Here is a 21319-nt window from a genome sequence, read left to right on the forward strand (position 1 = left end):
AACTGAAGCAAAGCTAACACAACCTTTATTAACAGTTTAACATGGCAAAATGTAAGGCAAACCTCGACCCGGCAAACAGCAACATTTGACAGCTGACAGCCTTTTTATACTAGAGCTGTCAGACACTGAACCAATGGAATGGCTGCATTCTCCCACCAGCTGGCTGCTTGCGTCTCAACCAATCAGGGGGCAGCAATTATAGTCAATGGCCTCGTAGCCTCGAGGACTTAATGCACCCTGTTTCAGTGGTGGGTTGCAGGCAGTATGCCCCAGTACGGGTTTATTGGAGTCAGCCTGGAGCACCGGATACCGGTACGGTTCGGTGCTTCGGAGGGCCCGCCCGCCTTCGCTCCTTACCTGTGCTTTAACCTTTTCTGTGCATGCACACAGCACATACGGTACCTGTGCGATGCTCTGCTGAGCAGCTGCAGCGTCACGGAGGCTTGCGAAAGCGTCACAGGCAAGTATGACGCATGTGCGCACACTGCGCGCGTTCATGTGGGTGACACCTGGGCTGTTCCAACCGTACCGGTTGGAATGGAATCCGGAACCCACCACTGTCCTGTTCTGATTGTTTCTAGAAAGTTTAATTCATCCAAGCATTTCGAGTAAGAAATGTATAATCGGCACATTTCTGCTTTCCAACTTGAAATTTATTCAAAATATCTAATTTAGAATTAATAATGCACTCAAAATTAAGCCTAAAATGTTCCTTATTATTGAAATAGGAAAGTTTAGAATGAACAAATGGTTCTGATTTTTCTCCCTTGTTTTTTGCCATCTACTTTTGCCATATCAAATTCTATTCAGCTTTCAGTTTTTCATGTTATCTTGCTGGTAAACAGACTATTTTACACAATTTCTGCTACAGTATTCCACTAGTTTAGAAAGAATAAAAGGGGGGAAATGTATTATAAAATGTTATTATATTATAATATGTTAATTATTTTTGTTCATTTGTTTATTATCTATGAGCAAGTGAAGGATGCAAATAATTAATTATTTTTAAAAATCCAAATTTTGAAATATTTATCATGTAGACAAGATGTGGCTTTGTTGTAATAACATTTAAATTTAGTTTAGGTTATCAAGCCTATATCACTACCCCTTCAGGAGTAATTTTTTGTAGCAGAAAAGGGCCAACTTAAAAAGTGATCTCTCTTTCACACCATCAGCTCTCCATTTGTTTTTTCAGTCATTTCCCTTTTTATCCAAGATACTCCCCATTTTATTTCATGCCATTGCTTTTCTAACGGTGTTGTCAGAAAACACCAATCATATGTGATAGAAAGCTTGAATTGGTGCAGTTTTACAAAGACTGCCAAGGTTTCATTTAAAAAAATAAAACCAGTGAAGTGTATAAGTAAAAGGTATTCCTGAGGACTATCTCCATACTTGATTTTATTGGAATTGCTTGAACACTCTTGCCAGTAAAGTCTCGGAATCTGGGTTATTATCCAAAATCCAGATGAATTATTAAAATTTGTTCTTGGAAATCCAATGAGAGTTCCAAAACAAATTCACATTTATGCATTTTTCAAAGAATCCCACACATTTTTCAAAGAATCCCACTTAGGAAGAAGAAAGTTTCCAGTTTAGCAAACAACCCTAATAGCAGCCTGTGTTAATTAGTTCAAGGAATTAAAGGGAAGAAAAAAAAACTTGATTTACAAATTGAACAGGGTTTTTTTTTTTCATACTAAGCAATGTGTGCTCTATAACTGAAAAATACAGTAGTTTATCATAGGTACCTACTTATACAGCTGTACTCTATTTATGAAATTGTTCTCCCCTGCTTATCAATATATCTGAATACAAGCATAACTGAATAAAGTTCCTATTTTCCTAGTAATCAAAAGGCCATGTACGTGCTAGAGGAAAATCATTCAATAGATCATTTATTTCATATGTACAACTTGTGTATACATTAGCAATATGAATACTATATAAACTGTATTTAAAATGTCATGGTTAGAATCAAGTTATGTAAGCCATATGAATCAGATTACTCTCCCTATTGAATTCCAGATAACTGTATTGTAATAATAATACAATACAATAGCAGAGTTGGAAGGGACCTTGGAGGTCTTCTAGTCCAACCCCCTGCCTAGGCAGGAAACACTATACCGTTTCAAACAAATGGCTATCCAACATCTTCTTAAAGACTTCCAGTGTTGGGGCATTCACAACTTCTGGAGGCAAGCTGTTCCACTGATTAATTGTTCTGTCAGGAAGTTTCTCCTCAGTTCTAAGTTGCTTCTCTCCTTGATTAGTTTCCACCCATTGCTTCTTGTTCTATACCCTCAGGTGCCTTAGAGAATAGTTTGACTCCCTCTTCTTTGTGGCAACCCCTGAGATATTGGAACACTGCTATCATGTCTCCCCTAATGTCATGTTCTAATTCTATACATTTGTTTTTCTTTACCAGTTTCTATATCCCATCTTTAAACATTAATTTGCAATGTTTAACAAACGAATGTTTATCTCCATATGAAGCATGCTATAGAGATACCTTGAAGTATAGATATGGATATTTTTTTAAATAAACAGAGAAATAGAAAAGTATTAATAATATTTGTTAGAATACTATTTGTTAAAATAATTAATAAATATATTTGGAGTACCTTGTCATTTAAAAAGAAAAGGTGTTTTCTATTTCATTAATATAATTAATGGAAATAAAATAAGATTCTTTTTAAAAAATTGATAATGTAACAATTGCCAGCTTATGGGTTGTCGACGACAAAATTCCATTGGGACCAACAAGTAAGGCAGAATAATGTGAACATGCTACAGTACATCATTTATCTTCTACCTCTACATCCAAATGGATGTAATAATAGACAAGACGATAATACATATATTTCTGGATTAGAACAGGCTTGAGTCTTCCTCCTGTTTAAATAATATGCAAATTGAACATTTTAACCCAAGCAAAATAATATTTAAAGTGCTTTACTCCACATCTATACATGCTTGTCCCCAGAGCCCAGGTCCATCCAACTTCAGCATTCAAATATGCCTCTTTCCTGGCACTTCTACTATGATTGTTCCATTGCTAATGGCACTATAAGAGGATGAATTGATGGAACCTGGAATGCAGCAGTATTAGGACTAAATATAAAGGCATCAGGGAAATAACAGTAATGTTCAATAAAGCTTTGCTTCTCCTGTTTAATGTCACCATTAAGGATACAGCATCAGCATGATTAGGGGAGTAAGGGGAGGAGAATTATGGAAACCATTGGAGAAAGGACACATGCCCAAGATTTGCTCAATTGGATGACATTCATATATTAACCAGCTTGGCTTAAAAATGAGATGGTCTGTCTAACTGTGGTCAATATTGATTTCCAAATGCCTATAGGACTGTTGATTACTATACATAGAATCATTAGTTTAAATAATATTTATTAAATTATTTTCATATAATAATGTGTGTAGAATGATGGACAAGCTGAAACTGCATGAAGGGATTGATGAGCTGAACAGTTTGAGGACTCCTGATCTAATTTATTAGAACTTCTACCTTACTCTGAATCAGTTGAATTCATATCTGGTTAGGTTTGCACATATGTAACAATTAGTTAAGGTATATATCTAAATATCATATATACTATTTCATGAACCAAAGGTATTTGTGTCTTTATGTGTGTTTCTTACCATTTTTTACTAAAACCCTAGATTTTATTATTACTTTCCTTTTCAGGTTTATTTATATTCATATTCCACTGTGCAATGAAAGAAAATGTACAAAAGCAATGGAGAAGGCATCTTTGTTGTGGACGATTCAGGCTGGCGGATAACTCAGGTAATATGAACTACCCTTTGTGTTCTGACACACACACACACCACGCCTGTGAATAAACCAAAACACAGGCTTGGCTGTTTGCCATTGTTTAATTACTGAGATAACGAATCCTTTGGCTGAGGGCCCAGACAACTCACATTCAATAGAGTAGTTCTGCAGCAACCCAGATAATTCAAACGAACAGACACGGCTAGAATACACAGATAGATTTTCTTAACTACTAATTCGAATGGTTGTTTCCTGCAAATGTCCCCTCCCAACGCCTCACCTATAATCTCTCTTGGGAGGGGCCAATCCACAACCACCTGTGCTTAATCATCTTCTGTGAGTCTGCCTACGGAGTTGCTGCTTCCGTTTCTCAGCCCTTCTCAATCTAGCATCAGGGACAAACTGCCTTTGATCCTCCCCACTGCTCCATGCCTCAGGCGCCTCCTGGTGGCCAACCAGCCTCTCTGGTCCCTGCTCTGAGTCTGAACCCTGCACAGAGTCCTCCACATCATCCAGGGCAGACTCATATGGTTCCTTGCTATCCGAGTCCATCAGCAGCTCAACCGGATCCTGCTGGGCCACAACACCTTTGTAATTTTTCTCTCTTAATTGAACCCATAAAGCTAAAATGTACATTATAAGGTAAACTTTCATCCATGTGCTGACCTGCAAAGACCTGCTAAGCTCAACTTTCTGAGATATTTAATAGAATCTATCTACTAGAAAATTGAGAATGTGCCATTTCTGCAAATGATGTTATTTCAAAGAATAAGAGTTTCCTTGCAATGTTTATGTAAATATTTGAGGAGATATTAGAAAATAAAGTCTGAAACAGAGCAATTGCTTTGATCCTTTTATCTTAGCTTTCACTGAATTAAATATACAGTATGTATTCATAAGCCTTGCAGAATTCCTATTTAGTAGATAAATAGACAAGATCCATATACTATATAATTGTCATTTTATTCTATGATTTCTTACTTTAATTAAGGTCAATTCTACTCCTCATTATTAAAGCAAAATCGACTTCATCTAGAATGGGTTACTTACAGAAATGTCCTTGTAATTTTCTTGGCAATTATATGGAAGGTATTTGCCTTTGCCAACTTTCCAGATTTCTTATTTAACTTCCTAGTTATTGTATGTATATAATTCCAGGAATTAATGGAATTTTAGTAGTAACTGGAACTTAAAAGGAACTTCTGTAGTAGCATTGATAGGAAGTTTTAAATAATTATATACTTCCATTGCTTTCTGTTACTGGAAAGCTGACAGCTCAGGTTTGAGACCTGAGCACTGCACAACAAGTTGAGCTCCTATTACTCACCCCAGTTCCTGCCAACCTAGCAGTTCGAAAGCATGCAAATGCAAATAGATAAATAAGTACCACTTCAGTGGGAAAGGTCACTACATTCTGTATTTTCATGCTGGCCACATGATGATAAAAACATATCTCAGGCTTCCTAGGCTGAGAATCGGAGATGAGCACCATCTCATTGAATCAGTATTGACTGGACAAGGGAAACCTTTAATTGCTCCTAACCTTTTTAAAATTGTATCTGTAGCTTAGAAAATATTGCTTATAGCCTCATCCACTTCATAGAAGCTAGTTGCCTACGAACATTTGAACACCCTGAGTCTACTAAATGAATAATGTTCATGTTTATGTATTGGGCAAATGGATATATGTTTCTGATTTATGTTAGTGGGCATATGGAATATGGTTGAATAGTTTCTTTTGCACATTTGAGAGCTGGCGGAAGAAAGGATATGAGTAAAAAGCATAAAGGATCTTGAAATAGTTTCTCTTGAGGTTCTCTGTGTTCTTTAGTAATGCATGGGATAGGAACTGAAAGCACTAAAAGCATATAAAGTGTATTTTAAAAACATCTATCACAATGGTGAAATTCACCTCACTTCTTCAATCAAGATTCATTTCTGTGTTTCCTTTTAAATCCAAAGGAATTAGTTAAATTAAACTCCGGTTTAAGATGTAATCATACAGAATCTTGGTACAGAAAGTCATTATTTAGTGGTTGCATTTAGGGAACATTTACATTTTAAAATAATTTTTATTAAATATTTTTACATAGCTAAAAGCAAATATAAAGGAAAAAAGAGAAGATAAAATATGCAGAAAAAATAGTTAAAAGCAAAAGATAAAGACAAACTCATTATCTCTCCTCCCTACAGAACAATATAATAGTCCCTCGACCCTTATTCAATCTTTTTACAATTATTAAATCCAGAAATCATCATTTCAATATTTTACCATTTTCCGAAAATGTTCCCAGTCTTTAATAAAAGTATTTATTACTTTCTAATAAATAGGTCATTTTTGTCATTTCTGTTGGTTCGGCCATCTTTACAATCTATTCTTCCATTGTGGGCATTTTAGTATTTCTCCATCTTTGTGCATACAGATAGTCTTCAACATATAGCTATTCATTCAGGAACTGTTCAAAGTTATGATGGTGCTGAATGAATAGTAGTTACAACTGATCCTTAGGGTTCTGGCCGTCCCAGGATCCCCATGATCATGTGATGATGATCTGGGCACTTGGCAACCACTTGATCAGTTGTAGTACCCAGCAGTCATCTGATTGTCATTTATGACCTTTTCCGATGGCTTTCCCAATAAGTCAGTGGGGAAGCTGGCAGGGAAGGTTGCAAGTTACTGGAGTCTCCCCCACCTGCACATCTTTCTCAGCCCCTCTGCACTTGCAACCTGCAGGCTATTCAGGAACCACTGCACAACCTCTGCCTTCTTGCTGCACCTTTCTTGCACACCCTCCCTAACCTTGTGGCACACACCCTAATATCTCCCTGAGCCTTGCCATGCATCTCTCACTAGTTACACATCCCCTCACTCCTTCCCCATGCAGTAGAAACCACCCCAAGCCTTGCTGAACAAGAATTATTTGTATCTTATATAAGTGACAGGGTGGGAATAATTTCAAATGTTTAAATAATAATATCATTAACATGGCAGTGTCACTGCATATATGAATTTCCCATATTGTCAGCACAGATGTATGTATGATTGCCTGATTTGCATAATAAAGGGTAATAAGTACACTAGGGAAAAATGAAAATGATTTGTGCTTTCTTTAATTCCATTCCTTTGCTTCTTTTAAGGTCTGACTAATTATTTCAACCTGGTATGCAATCACAGCCAGTTTTGCTTTCATTTATTTTCAGACTGGAGTAAAACAGCAACTAATATAATAAAGAAGAGTTCAGACAATCTGGGGAAATCCTTATCTTCCAGTTCTATTGGTTCTAATTCAACATACCTGACTTCAAAATCCAAATCCACATCCAACACCTACCATAAAAGGAACAGCCATTCTGGTCAGTAGTTTTCAATATGAAAAGTCTAATTTTAAACTATCTACCTGAGATAGCTTGGTTTACATTGATGTGGAACCTTAGATAAGTTATGGACAGGAAATGCATCCATGGGAATTAACTAGAATTTGCCTGGGATTCATCTGCTTCAATGCTATTTTTTTCCAACAGCCCATTCAAGTGACATATATCGGCAGAAGGCTCTCAAGCCCACATTGGATTGAGTTATCTTTAAGATTACCAAAAGCTAAAACTTATCAAAATCTAAAACAGAATAAGATTGTTGGCACTTTTCAACAAAACACTGCTAACACTCCTTTTTTGTATAAGTAACATTTCTTTTAATTTTTATTTATTTTACTCATCAAATGTCTACATCTCACTTAAGTGATTTTGGTGGGTTACAGTTTAAAAAAAACCCATTGTATTGAGTGCAAAAAAAAATCTCTGAAAGTGTTTTAAAGTATTTATAATTATTGGCATATAACACCACCACCCCAATTGCATTAATTGCAAGGAGTCTTTTTAGTGATTCATTAAATATGAATCAACGTAAGTAACTAATTTGATGTGTTGTTGTAAATTAGAGCTTTATTTGCAGAAGTTCTACATTAGATAATAGATTTTCTTTAAGTAACTGGAGGTGATTATTTCTCCTTGGTCATGATACAGCTTAGTAATCTCTTTTTAATATAGGTGACAAAAATATTATGTTTGTGTGCAAAATTTGTAAAGTACAGTTTATGTTAATCTTTCTTTCTGTAATAACTGCTTGAGCACACCTGCATAAAATACAGTTATTCAAATTGGTATGTTATGCTTATGTTTAAACATAATTTAGTAATTTACATGGTGGTGGATATCTCCAAGTAATTGTTGAATTATTTCACTGTTCTCCAAAATTGATTCAGCTGCTCATATGTTTATGGTATAGATAATGTCTTCTAAGAACACATCCTCACCAGTGGTTGAACATTCAAGGTAAAGTGTACATCACATTTGCTGAATGCATGATTTCCAAGCGCTTGTATAAGGACACTTGCATGAAGTTTGAATCAGCAGAAAAGATTAACTAATCATCCATATTGCTTCATTCTATACTGTGCATCTTTCTCTGTCATTAATTCTGGCTGACTATAATTTGGTACACAAGGGTGCTTTTGATTATGGTTAGCATGAAAATGAAACATTGTTTGAGGTAAACATCCAAGGGGAACAGCTTCATAGAATGTATATTGTTAGGTAATATATTTTTGTCTAGTAGCTGACAAGAAGAAAATAAAAAGGACACAATTGAAGTGATTCACCTAATTTGTAATAATGTCTACAAGAAATTACTGTATTCTCTGATGCTGAACGTTTTTCAAAACATTAGGAAAAACTTTCAGTTACCAACCTACTTAAATTTTTAAAACATGCAGTGAACATAGACAGTATATTGGTTCAGACTTATTTTTAATATTTAGCCCATCTAATGAAAGTGGAATGAATTCTGCTGGAATCAGCTATCATACAGTGACCAACAGAGACATCCCAAAAAGCTTATAGGTAGGAAATGAGGAAATTGTCTTCTTCAAATATTTCTCCCTGACAGTTGGTTTAAGCCATGCTGCCTTTGAGGCTCAGCATAATATATAACTATTAAGCCATTGTTCCTATTCTCCATGAATATCTCTAGCCCTGAGGACTTAGACTTGCTACCAGCTAAGTGTGTGGCCATGGACTTCCAATCCCATATACAGCATGTACATGTTCATACTCCAGTCATTCAATTTTAGCCTCCAAGAAAGGGAGAAAGCATTATGAACATAAAAGTAGGCAGCTGCCATTCCCCTTCCTGCAGGGGCCATCTTCCTCAGTCTGGGTAGGAGAAGTGGTCATGAGGATGGCATCTGTGAATAGGTCAAGTTATTTTGCATCAGCTGTTGAAACAGTCTACAGCTACCAGGATGGAGGAGATCTCACCAGCTGAGGGAGGAGAGAGAAAGAAGAAAGGAGCTGGGAAAGCCTGAAATAATGGTGGAAATTTCTCCACTTACCATGGTGTGGGAGAAGTGAACCTATGAAAGGCCCGAGGGCTTGAATATCACCGCATCTCTGAGTTGCTGCAATACAGTCCTTTCTGTTGTGGATATGAATGAGCAAGTCTGAGTGCCTCCCTTTGGTTCCTCCTTCACCATCTGCTTGAAAAAGCACAACTGGAAAGAAGAATAAAAACTGCAGTTCTCTATTCCCTCCCCCTCTCCCATTTCACACATGGATTTGGAGGATTAAAGCTATTCCCTCTATAAAGGAAGAGGGGAGAAAGAAATTTATTACATCATCCTAAATAACTTGGAGCCATGATAGGGGTGAACATGAACTAGCAGACTTATCTAAGTGAATAGGACCGCAATGTAGCATGGAAGCTAGATAAACGGCTCGGAAGTTCCCATAAGATGAGAGCTGGAAAGAGCCAATTTGAGGCTATTATTAGGGCTAAAAGATGAGAAGGAAGGATGTGCAATAAACTTGGTTGAGGTATCTTTTAAAGCAGTGGCCCCCGACCTTTTCGACACCAGGGACCGGTTCCGTGGAGAGAGGTTTTTCCTCACACCGGAGGGGCATGGTTTTGCATGCTGCCAGCATCCTGCAGATGGGGCTTTGCTTGTTTGTGTGGATCAGTTTTTGGCATGCCATGGATCATGGACCGGGGGTTGGGGACCCCTCTTTTAAAGGACTGGTGAGGGATTTGTGAGATCCTCTATTCTGGTTCATCTTTTGCCTTCATCAGGCTTTTGTTGGAGACTTGAACCTATATCCCAATGGTGGGATGGAGGAGGAATTAATGGGTCTTCCTTAGATAAAGTGAAGCTTTCCTTGGAAAGATTGTCTGCTAATGGGGCTGAGCTACAGAATCCAGCATCCCTTACCATTAGCCAGACTGACAGTGGCTGCTGGGAATTGCAATTCATCAACACCTGTAGAGCTACATGGATTATGGATTAAAGTGTGTCTATTTAAATAAGTAGCTATTGTGTTTGTGAATAAAATATTTTATAATCCACCCCTCCGGTTAATGAGCTGTTAATGCGCTTCTAAATTTGCTTTTGCACATTTCGGTAGCAGATGCTGTTTTGCTGTTTTGCTCAGCACGTTTCACCTCCATGGCTGACTCCAACTTCTAATAGAGCGAAGGGGGAAACTTTTCTATATTTTTCATGCTATGGCTTATTTCATATACCTCTGTTGTATCTCTTCTTATTGATCTTCCTCCTAAAACCCTAAACACTGTAGGAATATGCGCTTTAGCGCTTAAATCACATACTTGTATTGAATAAATACATATAACATAACATGCAAGAAATCATAACTACACCTTTTCAAAAAATAGTACAACAAAACCAAAGTAAACAATACAAAAATGTTTGCAAAAAAAATCATTCTGGCTATATTTTAGCATACCTACACTTTTTTTCCATGTAAAAAAATCCTGTGCAATTTGTGTTTTCTTGATTTGCATTTCATAAGTAAGTCTAATTTTAAATCTACTTAATTTTAGCTGTACATTATTCTATATTGAGGAATCCTTTCCTTCTTGTTTATACTTATGAACAATTTAAATTTTATATAGTTGCTTGTTTGGATAATTGAATGCTAATTTTTTTAAGGAGTATTAGTCTTTGGCATAAATATAATATTCACTATTCAATAGTAACACATATCAATTGTGGTAAGAATTCAGCAGGTAAAATCTTATTCTTTACATACCTACAGTATAAAAATAATGTGTTTAGTTGTATAGTAAGAAGAACATTATATGAGCGCCATCTAATGGTCACATTTAGATCAGCAAAGCTGCTCACTACCTTGAATTCTCCAGCCTTTTCTCAAAAGTTTGTTCTAGGTATGCTTGAGGCTGAAGTTACCAGTATGAACACAGCTGACTGAATCAGTTGGAGTCAGCTGATACTTGAGTCAGTACTGATTATGTCATAGTATAACTCTGCCAAAGTCTGAAACAATATATTTTATCTACCAAGCATTATTGAAAAGGAATTCAGTAAACTCTGCCAGTGTTGTTATAGACATTAATTGCACCCAGGGCAAAATTGCATATTTTAGTTTTAGTAGAAAAAATACTTTATCAAGTTCTTTCTCTTTTTTGCGTAATATATAACGCTATTTATTCTGTGTAATAAAGACAGATGAGTCAATATTACTTTCACAGATATTTAATCGCATGTTCTTCTGGGTTAATCTCTACATCGAAAACTATCCAGTTCACACAAAATGCATTTAAACATTATTCTTCTTTCTCAAAATGTATTAACTAAGTGCATTTTGGCACCTTTTATGTAAAATGAATGCATGCTGGAATCTGTGCCTCTCCTAATTTTGATCAGAACTTGTAAATTTCAGTTCTGCAAAGAATCTTTAGTTAGATGGTAATGGTGTGGAATATTTTGTTTTCAATAGCCATACCAGCTGATTTTGCCCAGCATACGGGAAGCACACAATATAAGCAGCATGGTGGCCTAGAGGTGGAGCTCTCACCTTATAATCAGGGGGCTGTGAGTTCGATCCTAGCTAACAGCAGATATTTCTCTTGGTTCAATGAGTTATTGTCTGCTGTGAACTCCGTGTGGGCATCAAGAAAGGCACCCAGCCAGTAAATGCTTGTGTTCCTTTCAGGCATCCCAACTCCACCCTGATGCAAGGGATTACAGGGTCATTAACATAAAAAAAATGGAAATACACAATATAATCATAACATAATAGAGGGTGAGAGACAGTGCATGTTATTAAAAAAAAAAGAATACGAAGCTGTGACTTCCAGTGTCAATTCTGTACCTTCTTTACAGTTTGAAGTAATGTCACCTTTAGATGCAGCAGAATCACTCTGAAAGTGAGATGAGCAGTACCTAAATTTGATAAATAAATAAAACCCTAAATCTATAGATTCTGCATCTCTGGAGGTGGTGCATGGGTTTTACATTCATTTCAATGTAGATAACACAGTCTATGTCAGTGATGACAAAACTATGGCACGCGTGCCACAAGTGGCACGCGGAGCCATTTGTCAGGGCATGCAAGGGGCTGCTCTCTCAGCTGGCCAATGCGCATGCGCGCGCTGGCCAGCTGAGTTCACCCTTTTTAAAAGCCATTTTTCGCCCTCCCCAGGCTCCAGAGGCTTTATAGGAGCCTGGGGAGGGTGAAAAGAGCCTCTCCTTCCTCCCCTGAGGCCCTCCAGAGGCTTCATGAGCTTCCGTGAAGCCTCTGGAATGCAAAAAACTGGCCCTACGGGCAAAATGGAAGTTCAGGAACAGACTTCCAGTTTGTTCGGAGGGTCATTTTGACTGCTCCGGAGGCTTCAGGGAAGCCCCCTGAAGCCTTCAGAATGCTTAAAACGACCCTCCGAGCAAACCGGAAGTGACTTCCGGCTTGCTCAGAGGGTCGTTTTGAGCACTCCAAAGGCGTCAGGGAAGCCTCCTGACGGTCCCTGAAGCCTTCAGAGCGCTTAAAACGACCCCCCGAGCAAACCAGAAGTGATTTCAGGTTTGCTTGGAGGGTTGTTTTGAGCACTCTGAAAGAGTCTGGGAAGCCTCCTGGTGGTCCCTGAAGCCTTCGGAGCACACAAAATGACCCCCCGAGCAAACCGGAAGTGACTTCCGGTTTGCTTGGATTGTCATTTTGAGCGCTCTGAAGGTGTCAGGGAAGCCTCCTGATGGTCCCTAAAGCCTCTGGAGGGCGTCCAGGGGGGCGGGAGAGGCTGTTTTCGCCCTCCCCGGGTTCCTATAAAGCCTCTGGAGCCTGTGGAGGGCGAAAAAAGCATGTAAAAATGGGGAGTGTCTGTGGTGCATGTATGCGCACTGGGGGGTCGCCCATTGCATTATGGGCACGGCACGCCCGCACACGACCCCCTTGCGCTCCCCCCACTTATGGCACGCGAGCCAAAAAAGGTTCACCATCGCTAGTCTATGTGCACAAATGAAATGGAATATGAATGTAAATTGGTAGTGAGGAACTCAGTCAAAATCCTTTCTCAGCACATAATAAGCTGAGTCTAAAAATGGTGAAACCTGTAGCCATTACTATTGATTTTAGTACAACTTTCCTAATTTCAGCAATTCAGTAGTAAAAAATGAATGTCTTTCCCCTTTCTGGCATGACTCTTGATGAGATGTATTTTCTCTTGTCCTTATTCTGAATTGTTTCATACGTTCAAAACTGAAAGTTTAAATCACCATTTTGCTACTTCTATTTCCTGAACCTCATCCAAATGGTTTGTTTATAATTGCCTCCCTAAAACACAAAAATGATGACATTTTATAAGAAGATAATAAAGGAAAAACCTTTAATATATGGTTGTTAATGTGCAATGTAAAGCCTGTTGTAATTATCAGACTGGCACCTTACATACTCATAGTATGGATTGTAAAAAGAAAATCAGAATTCGGAACAAAAAGAAATTATATACTTTACAGTATTTACTAAGGGGTTGTCTGAGGTCATCCGGTTGGCAGTAAATTTTGTTTTCAACATTACTGACTTGTTTTGTTTTGTCTTGTTTTTTAATCAGACAATGTTTTTCTTGACAAGCCTTCAACAAAATACATCCAAGTGGACAAGGAACAGACGTCAATCATCCCAGTTCACCAAGTCATTGACAAAGTGAAAGGTTACTACAATACTCAATCAGACAATTTCTATAGAAGTATGATCATGTCAGACTCCCTGAGCCACAGTACAAAATTCTGAATATCTGGGTTTCTGGAAGAAGACAAGTCAACAAACAGCGTAAAGATTATTAAGTGTTGAACTTGTGGGACTGGCTGAAGATATAAATTCTACCAAAGTGTTGTGCTTTATCCAGTTATATAAGCTGTTCAGCTACCTATATTTGGAGAAACAGAACATCTAATTAATTCTCTCCACTGATCCAGCATTGATGCTGGCATTCTTTTATCAACAGTTCTCAAGCATCTACACGGTGACGCATTTATTAATCCCATCTATAATCTTGCAAAATTAAGAATCCTGAAAAGCCCAAAACTAAAGCTTGTAGCTTCCAAAGACATTTCCAGAGCATGCTGTTAAGATGTTGCATCAACCCAAATGTTCTTCTGTGATGTGTGTGTGTGTGTGTGTGTGTGTGTGCGTGCTCGTTCACATATGTAGCCTTACACAGAGAGAGCTATACAATTGTGCATGTCTGTAAGTATAAATGGATCCCCTTGTTTAATATTATCAAATCTCTGAAAAGAGAGATGATAGCATATTCTGCTTGTGGCATAAGCAGAGGTCTGCTTGTGCAATGCTAGAGAGGTCATTTGAGATTTTTTTTTTCTCCACAGACAAAACAAAGAAAAACATTTTTTTTAGAAAATTTATACTTCTTTGTGCCTGATTACAGAAACCAAAAGTGTTTCAAAGATTATCTTAACTCTTGATCTTAACTCTTGCTTGCAAACTCTGGGCCATATTTATTATTTTATTATTTTTTAATGGCTGAAGTATTGAAGTGTGCTTTTGGAAGAGCTTAATGAAGTGTTTTATGTTAGCTTGAAATTTTGCCTAGTTATAGACCAAAAGAAACTGAGCTGTTGAATATGTCAAAGTTCCTATGTATCTTCATCATGATCAAAGAATAGAAATTCTGAATCAGTCCAATATTATATATAAACTTTCATCAGTTTTTTCCTAATTTGCTTTATTTTTACATCCTTAGTTACATGGAATTCCAGGCTGAAGCATGTTTTCCATTTATTTATGCCTGAAGAGCAATGTTTATTAACCTGTACAAATGAAGTTACTGCCAATTTTTACACTTTTTCACCCAGATAGATCTTTTCCAAGATGTGTATTGACACATACCTAACAAGAAATCTTTATCATTTCAGGTATACACAGCTGCTGAAACAATTGAGATTTTCACATGTAAGCCTAGCGGTCATGCCATCTATTCTTCCCTTCATACAGTGTTTTAAATTACAGATTATATTATTACATACTCTGAAGCACATATACTTAGATTTACTAAAGTCAGTACACCTCATCTCTAAAGGAGAATGTTGTTATGTTCTTTGTTTACAAATATAATACAAATTCTCTTTGGATGAAATTAGTTAAGGACTCCAAATATTTTTTAAAAATTATATGCTAAATATAAAACAATCACTTGCTCAATTCTTTAATAACTCTTTCTGTGTGCTACTTTATTTAATCTCCCAGTAATATATAGCATAATCTCCAGTATGTCTTTGAAGTAATTCCAACTGAATACAAGGAGGCTTATTTTAAGGAAAATGTGTACAGAATTGCAAATTTGACCAGTGACTGACAGGTGATCATAGGATTTCCCCCTCTTTCTATGGCAATAATCTCTGCATGCTTATTTTCAAAATACATTTCAACTCCATCTGTTTTATAGCTGTTTAAGAACTACAATTTATTAATTTTCACCATCAGAATTGTCAAATTAAGTTGCCCCGTAGCACCAAAATTGTTTGACTTCAATTTAATTTGCTTTATAATCCCTAAAAAGAATTATTTATAATGGGTTAAGGATTTAATTTAATATGAGTGAATGATTCCTTATGACATCAAATTATACCAGAATTTGATGAGATCAAATCACTTTACTAAAGAGAATGTTTTGTTCATATGTGCCTTCTAAAAAATTAGTTTATATCTCTTAATAAATTTCAGAAAGTGGCTTATGTAATATTTCTTCTGGATAAAAATATACAAAATAAGAAGGGAAAATGTATTTCTGTATATGGTAATTGGAAGTAAATAATATGAAAATGGTAATTAATGCTTGACTTTCATTAGGAAAATTGTAATACTTTAGTTTCCCCTGAAGTTGGTTTTATCTGACCAGATTAATGTGAAATGTGCCTATGTTTTAGCCAAATAAGAATATTCTTTGCATTTACTACCATGTAGTAATCCTTAAAAAATTATATCAGATAAATAGTTTTTCTAGTGCTCTTCTTTCATCATATTGTCTTTCTGTATAGATCTTTGGTTTTCTTATCAGCAAAGCTTAACTTTCTTTGTATATATTTATTTATTTCTGAGGTTCAAAATACGTCAGCATATTTTAGCTGCACTCTAGCAGTCCTTGTAATTATATGCAAACTTTAAGTGATAGGGAGAAAAATAGGTGTGTATGTGTGAATATGTCTGCATGTTAGATTTGCTATGTGTACAGTTTATTGGGTAAGCTTTTGTTTATCACGGAAATACTGATATAATTTCAAACATTAGTTTTTAGGGGCTAGTGATACAATTTATACAAACATTGTAACATCAGTAGTCTAAGTCATTAAATTTTTCATAATTGTGAGTGGCTCTTGATTCTTTGCAACTGATCAACGAAATTCTTTGGTAGAATGCCGAATAATAACCTATTTCAGTGATGGCTAACCTTTTTGTCATCACATGTCAAAAATGCACGTGCCTACACCTATAATGCAATGTGTGTGCAACACACACACACACACACACACACACATGCGCACATAACCCCCTGTGTATGTGGACGTGACCCCACGTTCTCCCTCGCCCCCCCCGGCATGCGCCCCCCCCACACCCGCTCCCATTTTTGGCTTTTAGATCATTGCAGAAGGCCTTCCAGGCCCAAAATGGGGGGGCAGGGGCCGCATGCACCCCCCCAGTGTCCTGTTTTGGGCCTGGAAATCTTCCTGTACCAATTGAAAGCCAAAACAGGGCACAGGGACACTGTGGAGGCCTCAAAATGCAATGCGAGCATCCCCTATGCATTTACCTTGCCCAACACTCATGTTCGCATACCCCCCACATGCGCCTTGCCCCCCACGCAATGTGCAGCAGAGACCCGAACACCTGGTTGATGGGGGTACCTGCATGTACAGTGGAGCTGGGCTGGGAGGACAGCTGGCATTCCCGCAGCGAAGGCTCTGCGTGCCACCTGTGGCATGCATGCCATAAGTTCGCCATCACGGATCTATTTCTTCCAAGTAATTTTTCTTCACCAGAATTTGGAGATGGAAGAGTTAAACCAGACACTGAAAGGACAGGGAACTCTAAACTCTGCTGAATGACCTTAGAGTCACAGGAGACTACCTGACTGAAAAGAGAAGGATGACATAAAGGGGAAGGTATTTTTATGTATTGTCAGGGATTTCAAGATGAGAAGAAAAGCAAACAATCTGGTCATCATTCTCCAAAATAATGCAAAATTACAATTTTAAACAAATATTTCATCCTTTTCAGGTAGTTTGAACTGTAACGCTAAAATCCCAAAAGTGCACTCACTTTTATCTCTCAGCCAATGATTGGCATCACCACATGCATTTCTTACATGAATTTCATACACATCCATAAATATGTAAACATACATTGCACATCTTTATTCCCTGCTCTCAGTTTTGAACCATCCTCTAAGCATGTCATTTATTCATGTGGAAGTTTTCATCATCTGCCCCTGTGTCTGAATGCAGTAACCAATCTTCCCTTCAACTCCATACTTGCATAAAGCATTCCAAGATTCAAGTCTCTTCACTTTATTCAATAAACATAAACCTTTCTCACAATCATATCTTTCTCAATGACCTGGTGTACACACCAGCCCAGGTTAAAGTCATATCGCATTTGCAACATTTTACTCGTAACTGCTTGTACCTTTCCAGTCCAAATTCTGGAACGTTGCCAGTGCAAATGTGCTCCTTCCATTCATTCTGACAAGACTTTCCAAGGGGCAAAGGAAGATTTTGCATTCGCTAAGGATGCAGCCTTCACACCACACACCCAAAGTAGCATTTCTTAACCAAACCTTATTCATATTTAAACTTTTCCCCAGTTATACCATCTACTTATGCAGCTTTACCATTATTCAAGAGTCACACATTTATTAAATCTTCTTCAGCACTTTTTCCTTGAACATTAACATTTATAGTATTAATGGTCCTCCTGGCATACCATCATTTCAGTTTCATTCCATATCCATTTTAATTCCATTCGCTTGCTGGAAGCTTGTTATCTCTCCTCACAGAACCATCTTTTCAACTATACACTATATATTTCCACTCTCATTCTTTGCAGCCTTTTCTTGTATCAATTTTTCTTCAGTTCTTCATTTTACCAAGTACCTTTTAATGCTTCCCATTAGCATAACTACACACTTGTATGGCACTCTGTAACTTCATTCTTTTCACTTTGTTCTTAGTTCCTTCAACATCTTTCCTCACATTCAGTTTGTTAGCTTAGTCTGATGTACAATATGTTTTCATACAAGTCTTGTGCGTTCTCTTCCTGCAGTCATTCCACTTTCACTCTGTCTTCTTTCATATCTTTCCCATCATCTTCTCTTTTATTTTTCTCCCCAAATTACCTTTTCAGTAACAAAAATGGCTTATCAGATATTCAGACTCTCCAATCACCTTTTCCTAGTCTTCTCAGTCTTTCTGAAACAAATAGCAATAGCACTTAAACTAGTATACTGCTTCACAGTGCTTTATAGCCCTCTCTAAGCAGTTTACAGAGTCAGTATATTGTCCCCAACAATCTGGGTCCTCATTTTACCAACTTCAGAAGGATGAAAGGCTGAGTCAACTTTGAGCCAGTCAGAATCAAACTGCTGGCAGTGGGCAGAGTTAGCTTGCAATACTGCAGTCTAACTACTGCACCACCATGGTTCTTATGCTTTGTGATAATTATGAAAGGGAGAAAAAGAACTGAGTGTCACCCATACTGAAGACATCCAACTCCAAATACTATGATGACTTTGCTTCATATAGATATTAAAACAAGAGTGACAGATTGGTTCACAGCCTAGCATCCATGAGGCCAAGCAGAAATCTCTCAAAGCTGTATTCTTGCTACCAAACCAGGTATGAAACTTGACTGGAATGGGTACAGATAATCCATATCCTCGAAGTACATATGAAAGGAATGCAATTCTGAGTAAGTATGCTTCCAGCAAAGGCTACAGCTTTAAAGTCAAGTGATAAATATTAGCAGATGCATACATTGATAAATACTAATTTCTGGAAGCAAATCATAAGACCTACCTTATAAATTTGATTACCAGTCCTACCAAATACACTTGCTTATATACAGTTGGAAATCGTGGAACAGGTGAACTTTGAGACTGTTAGGAGCTATTGTGGATACATATCAATTTCTACATATTTCTGTGACATAGAATCCATTATTTGAGATCATGTTCTGCCTCCAAAGTTGATAGGTACTATTTGTTTCGGAGTAAGATTATACTTTGGGATGGGGACAGTTCATAAAAGAAGCTTGCTGTACTTTACATGTATTTTACAGCTCCATTTGTTTCTTCTGCCCAATCTGTTGAGAATTATGGTGTGATGATCTTAGTGACTTAGCATTCCTGTATTGCAGTAGTTCTCTGCATGTTTGCCTCAAAATAAAAACAGAAATTATGCAGAAATCTGGTTGCCTGCATTAGCTAGCATGAGCCAGCAGAGTGCAATATGGCACCACTATTGGTTGTGCACTGAAACTCAAAAACAGTTCATTTCTGTATGCAGTTGTAAACGGAATTGTTTTAAGCAGAAAAATCTACATGCAGACCAAAATCTCATCTCATATCCTGAAGGCACATCACAACATAAAGCAAATTTTAATTCTGCATACTTAAGGTAGATTCAACAGTCATGGATATTGTGAACACTAGAAGAGATAGAAAAAGAAAAGCCTATTCATAATGCCTTCTTTAGACAGGGCCCTTCATCACTAAATGATAGATAAGCCTATTAGTGAACAGAACAATGACTCAGCTCTCAAGTTACATTCCATTTTCATGTCACAGGGCATGCTTTCTTTGATTAATTTTAAGGTTTGTATGAATATTCATATCCCATAATCCAATATTTGTTCATTTTTAAATGACTATTGAAAAAATTACTTGAGGCACATAAAAAGAAGATACCGCAATATACCTACATTTATCAACTTTTGTTGATGTGTTCTGTTGTTAGAATCCTTTTGAAGTTTGCCCATTCCTCTAAAAATATTATTTATTATTCCAGAACATATGTATATGTCTGTATACATAATCTACCAAGAGTGCATTTACAAAACACTACAGTACATTAAGAAAACCATGAATGTTGGTGTTGAATATTACTGGATAGCCAAGAAAACAAACAAACTTATCTAACAAAACAACCCAGAGTTCTCACTTGAGACAAATGACCAGGCTCAAATTGTCATACATGGTTTGCTTCCAAAGACCCATCGCTCTGAAGAAAGCTGTAATTCTGGGAAAGGTGGAAAGAAAGACAAGCAACAACCAGGAGAATTGCAACTACCCTAGCCATGGCTGTATCATTGGAAGACTTAAAGAACTAGCTTCAAGACAGGTTGTCCCAGATAAAAAATATCTTTGTGGTCATTAAAGAATCAATATGACTTGATGATGATGATATTGGTTACTTGAGATGTTGCCTTTCCTCCATAGTATCTGATCTTGTAGGGTTGGTGTGCTTTGTGTTCCTTTGATTACGCAACGTTATCTATCTAGGCCCCACAAACATGCCTTCTCAGTAACCATGACTGGCGTCCAGAATGGAGGCATAGCTGGAGAGCTGGATAGATCCCACTCTATTGTTATTCAGAGGATTCATGAAGTTTGGGCTCTTCTCTCAGGTGTTTTGCATGTGAGTGAAGGTCCTTGCTTCATTCCACTTGATCTGTCATACTTGCTGTCTTTTATTTTTATCTTTCATGAGTATTAGTTTATTGATATTTCCTTGATTGTTGTGAGACCCTAGAGTCACTAGGAGTTGGGTGGCATTTATTACTTTAACAAATTATGGTATAACCAAACACAGATCATCCCATTTGTTGACTACTCCACATAGAGTCCTTTTACTCTAATGTCATCGCATTTTCTTCCTAATTTTTACCCTGGAGTTCTGGAGAATCCCAAAAGGCTGCTGGAAAAGACTTCTAACATGTTCACGCACACACACACACACACACACACACACACACACAGATACTAGAGAGAGTGTGGCTTACTCAGAGGCATTCAACACAGCTAAGGGAGAGCATGTGATCAAATAAGCACTGCACTTTTCTACATTCATTGTTACATTACATACACAGGGGCCAAAGATATATTACAACATTGTGGCACTAGGCATTCTGCTGAAGCCATTGGAGTCT

General features: G+C 37.3%; 1 protein-coding gene across 5 annotated transcripts in view; it reads left to right on the forward strand.

Annotated features, from left to right (window-relative positions):
* Positions 1-16484, forward strand: part of ADGRG6 (adhesion G protein-coupled receptor G6) — a 105840-nt gene extending 89356 nt beyond the window's left edge. For 4 of the 5 annotated variants that reach the window (XM_081942645.1, XM_081942646.1, XM_081942647.1 and 1 more), the window contains 3 exons: positions 3710-3811; positions 7001-7153; positions 13713-16484. In XM_081942645.1, coding sequence (XP_081798771.1) covers positions 3710-3811; positions 7001-7153; positions 13713-13891 — 434 coding nt within the window. In that variant the 3' untranslated portion in view covers positions 13892-16484. Of the gene's footprint in view, positions 1-3709; positions 3812-7000; positions 7154-8084; positions 8132-13712 lie in introns of all 5 variants that reach the window. The other variant, XM_081942649.1, reaches the window with a different exon arrangement.
* Positions 16485-21319: the final 4835 nt, after the last annotated feature.

Source organism: Natrix helvetica (assembly GCF_964273705.1).
Source record: "Natrix helvetica genome assembly, chromosome: 2".
NCBI lineage: Eukaryota > Metazoa > Chordata > Lepidosauria > Squamata > Natricidae > Natrix > Natrix helvetica.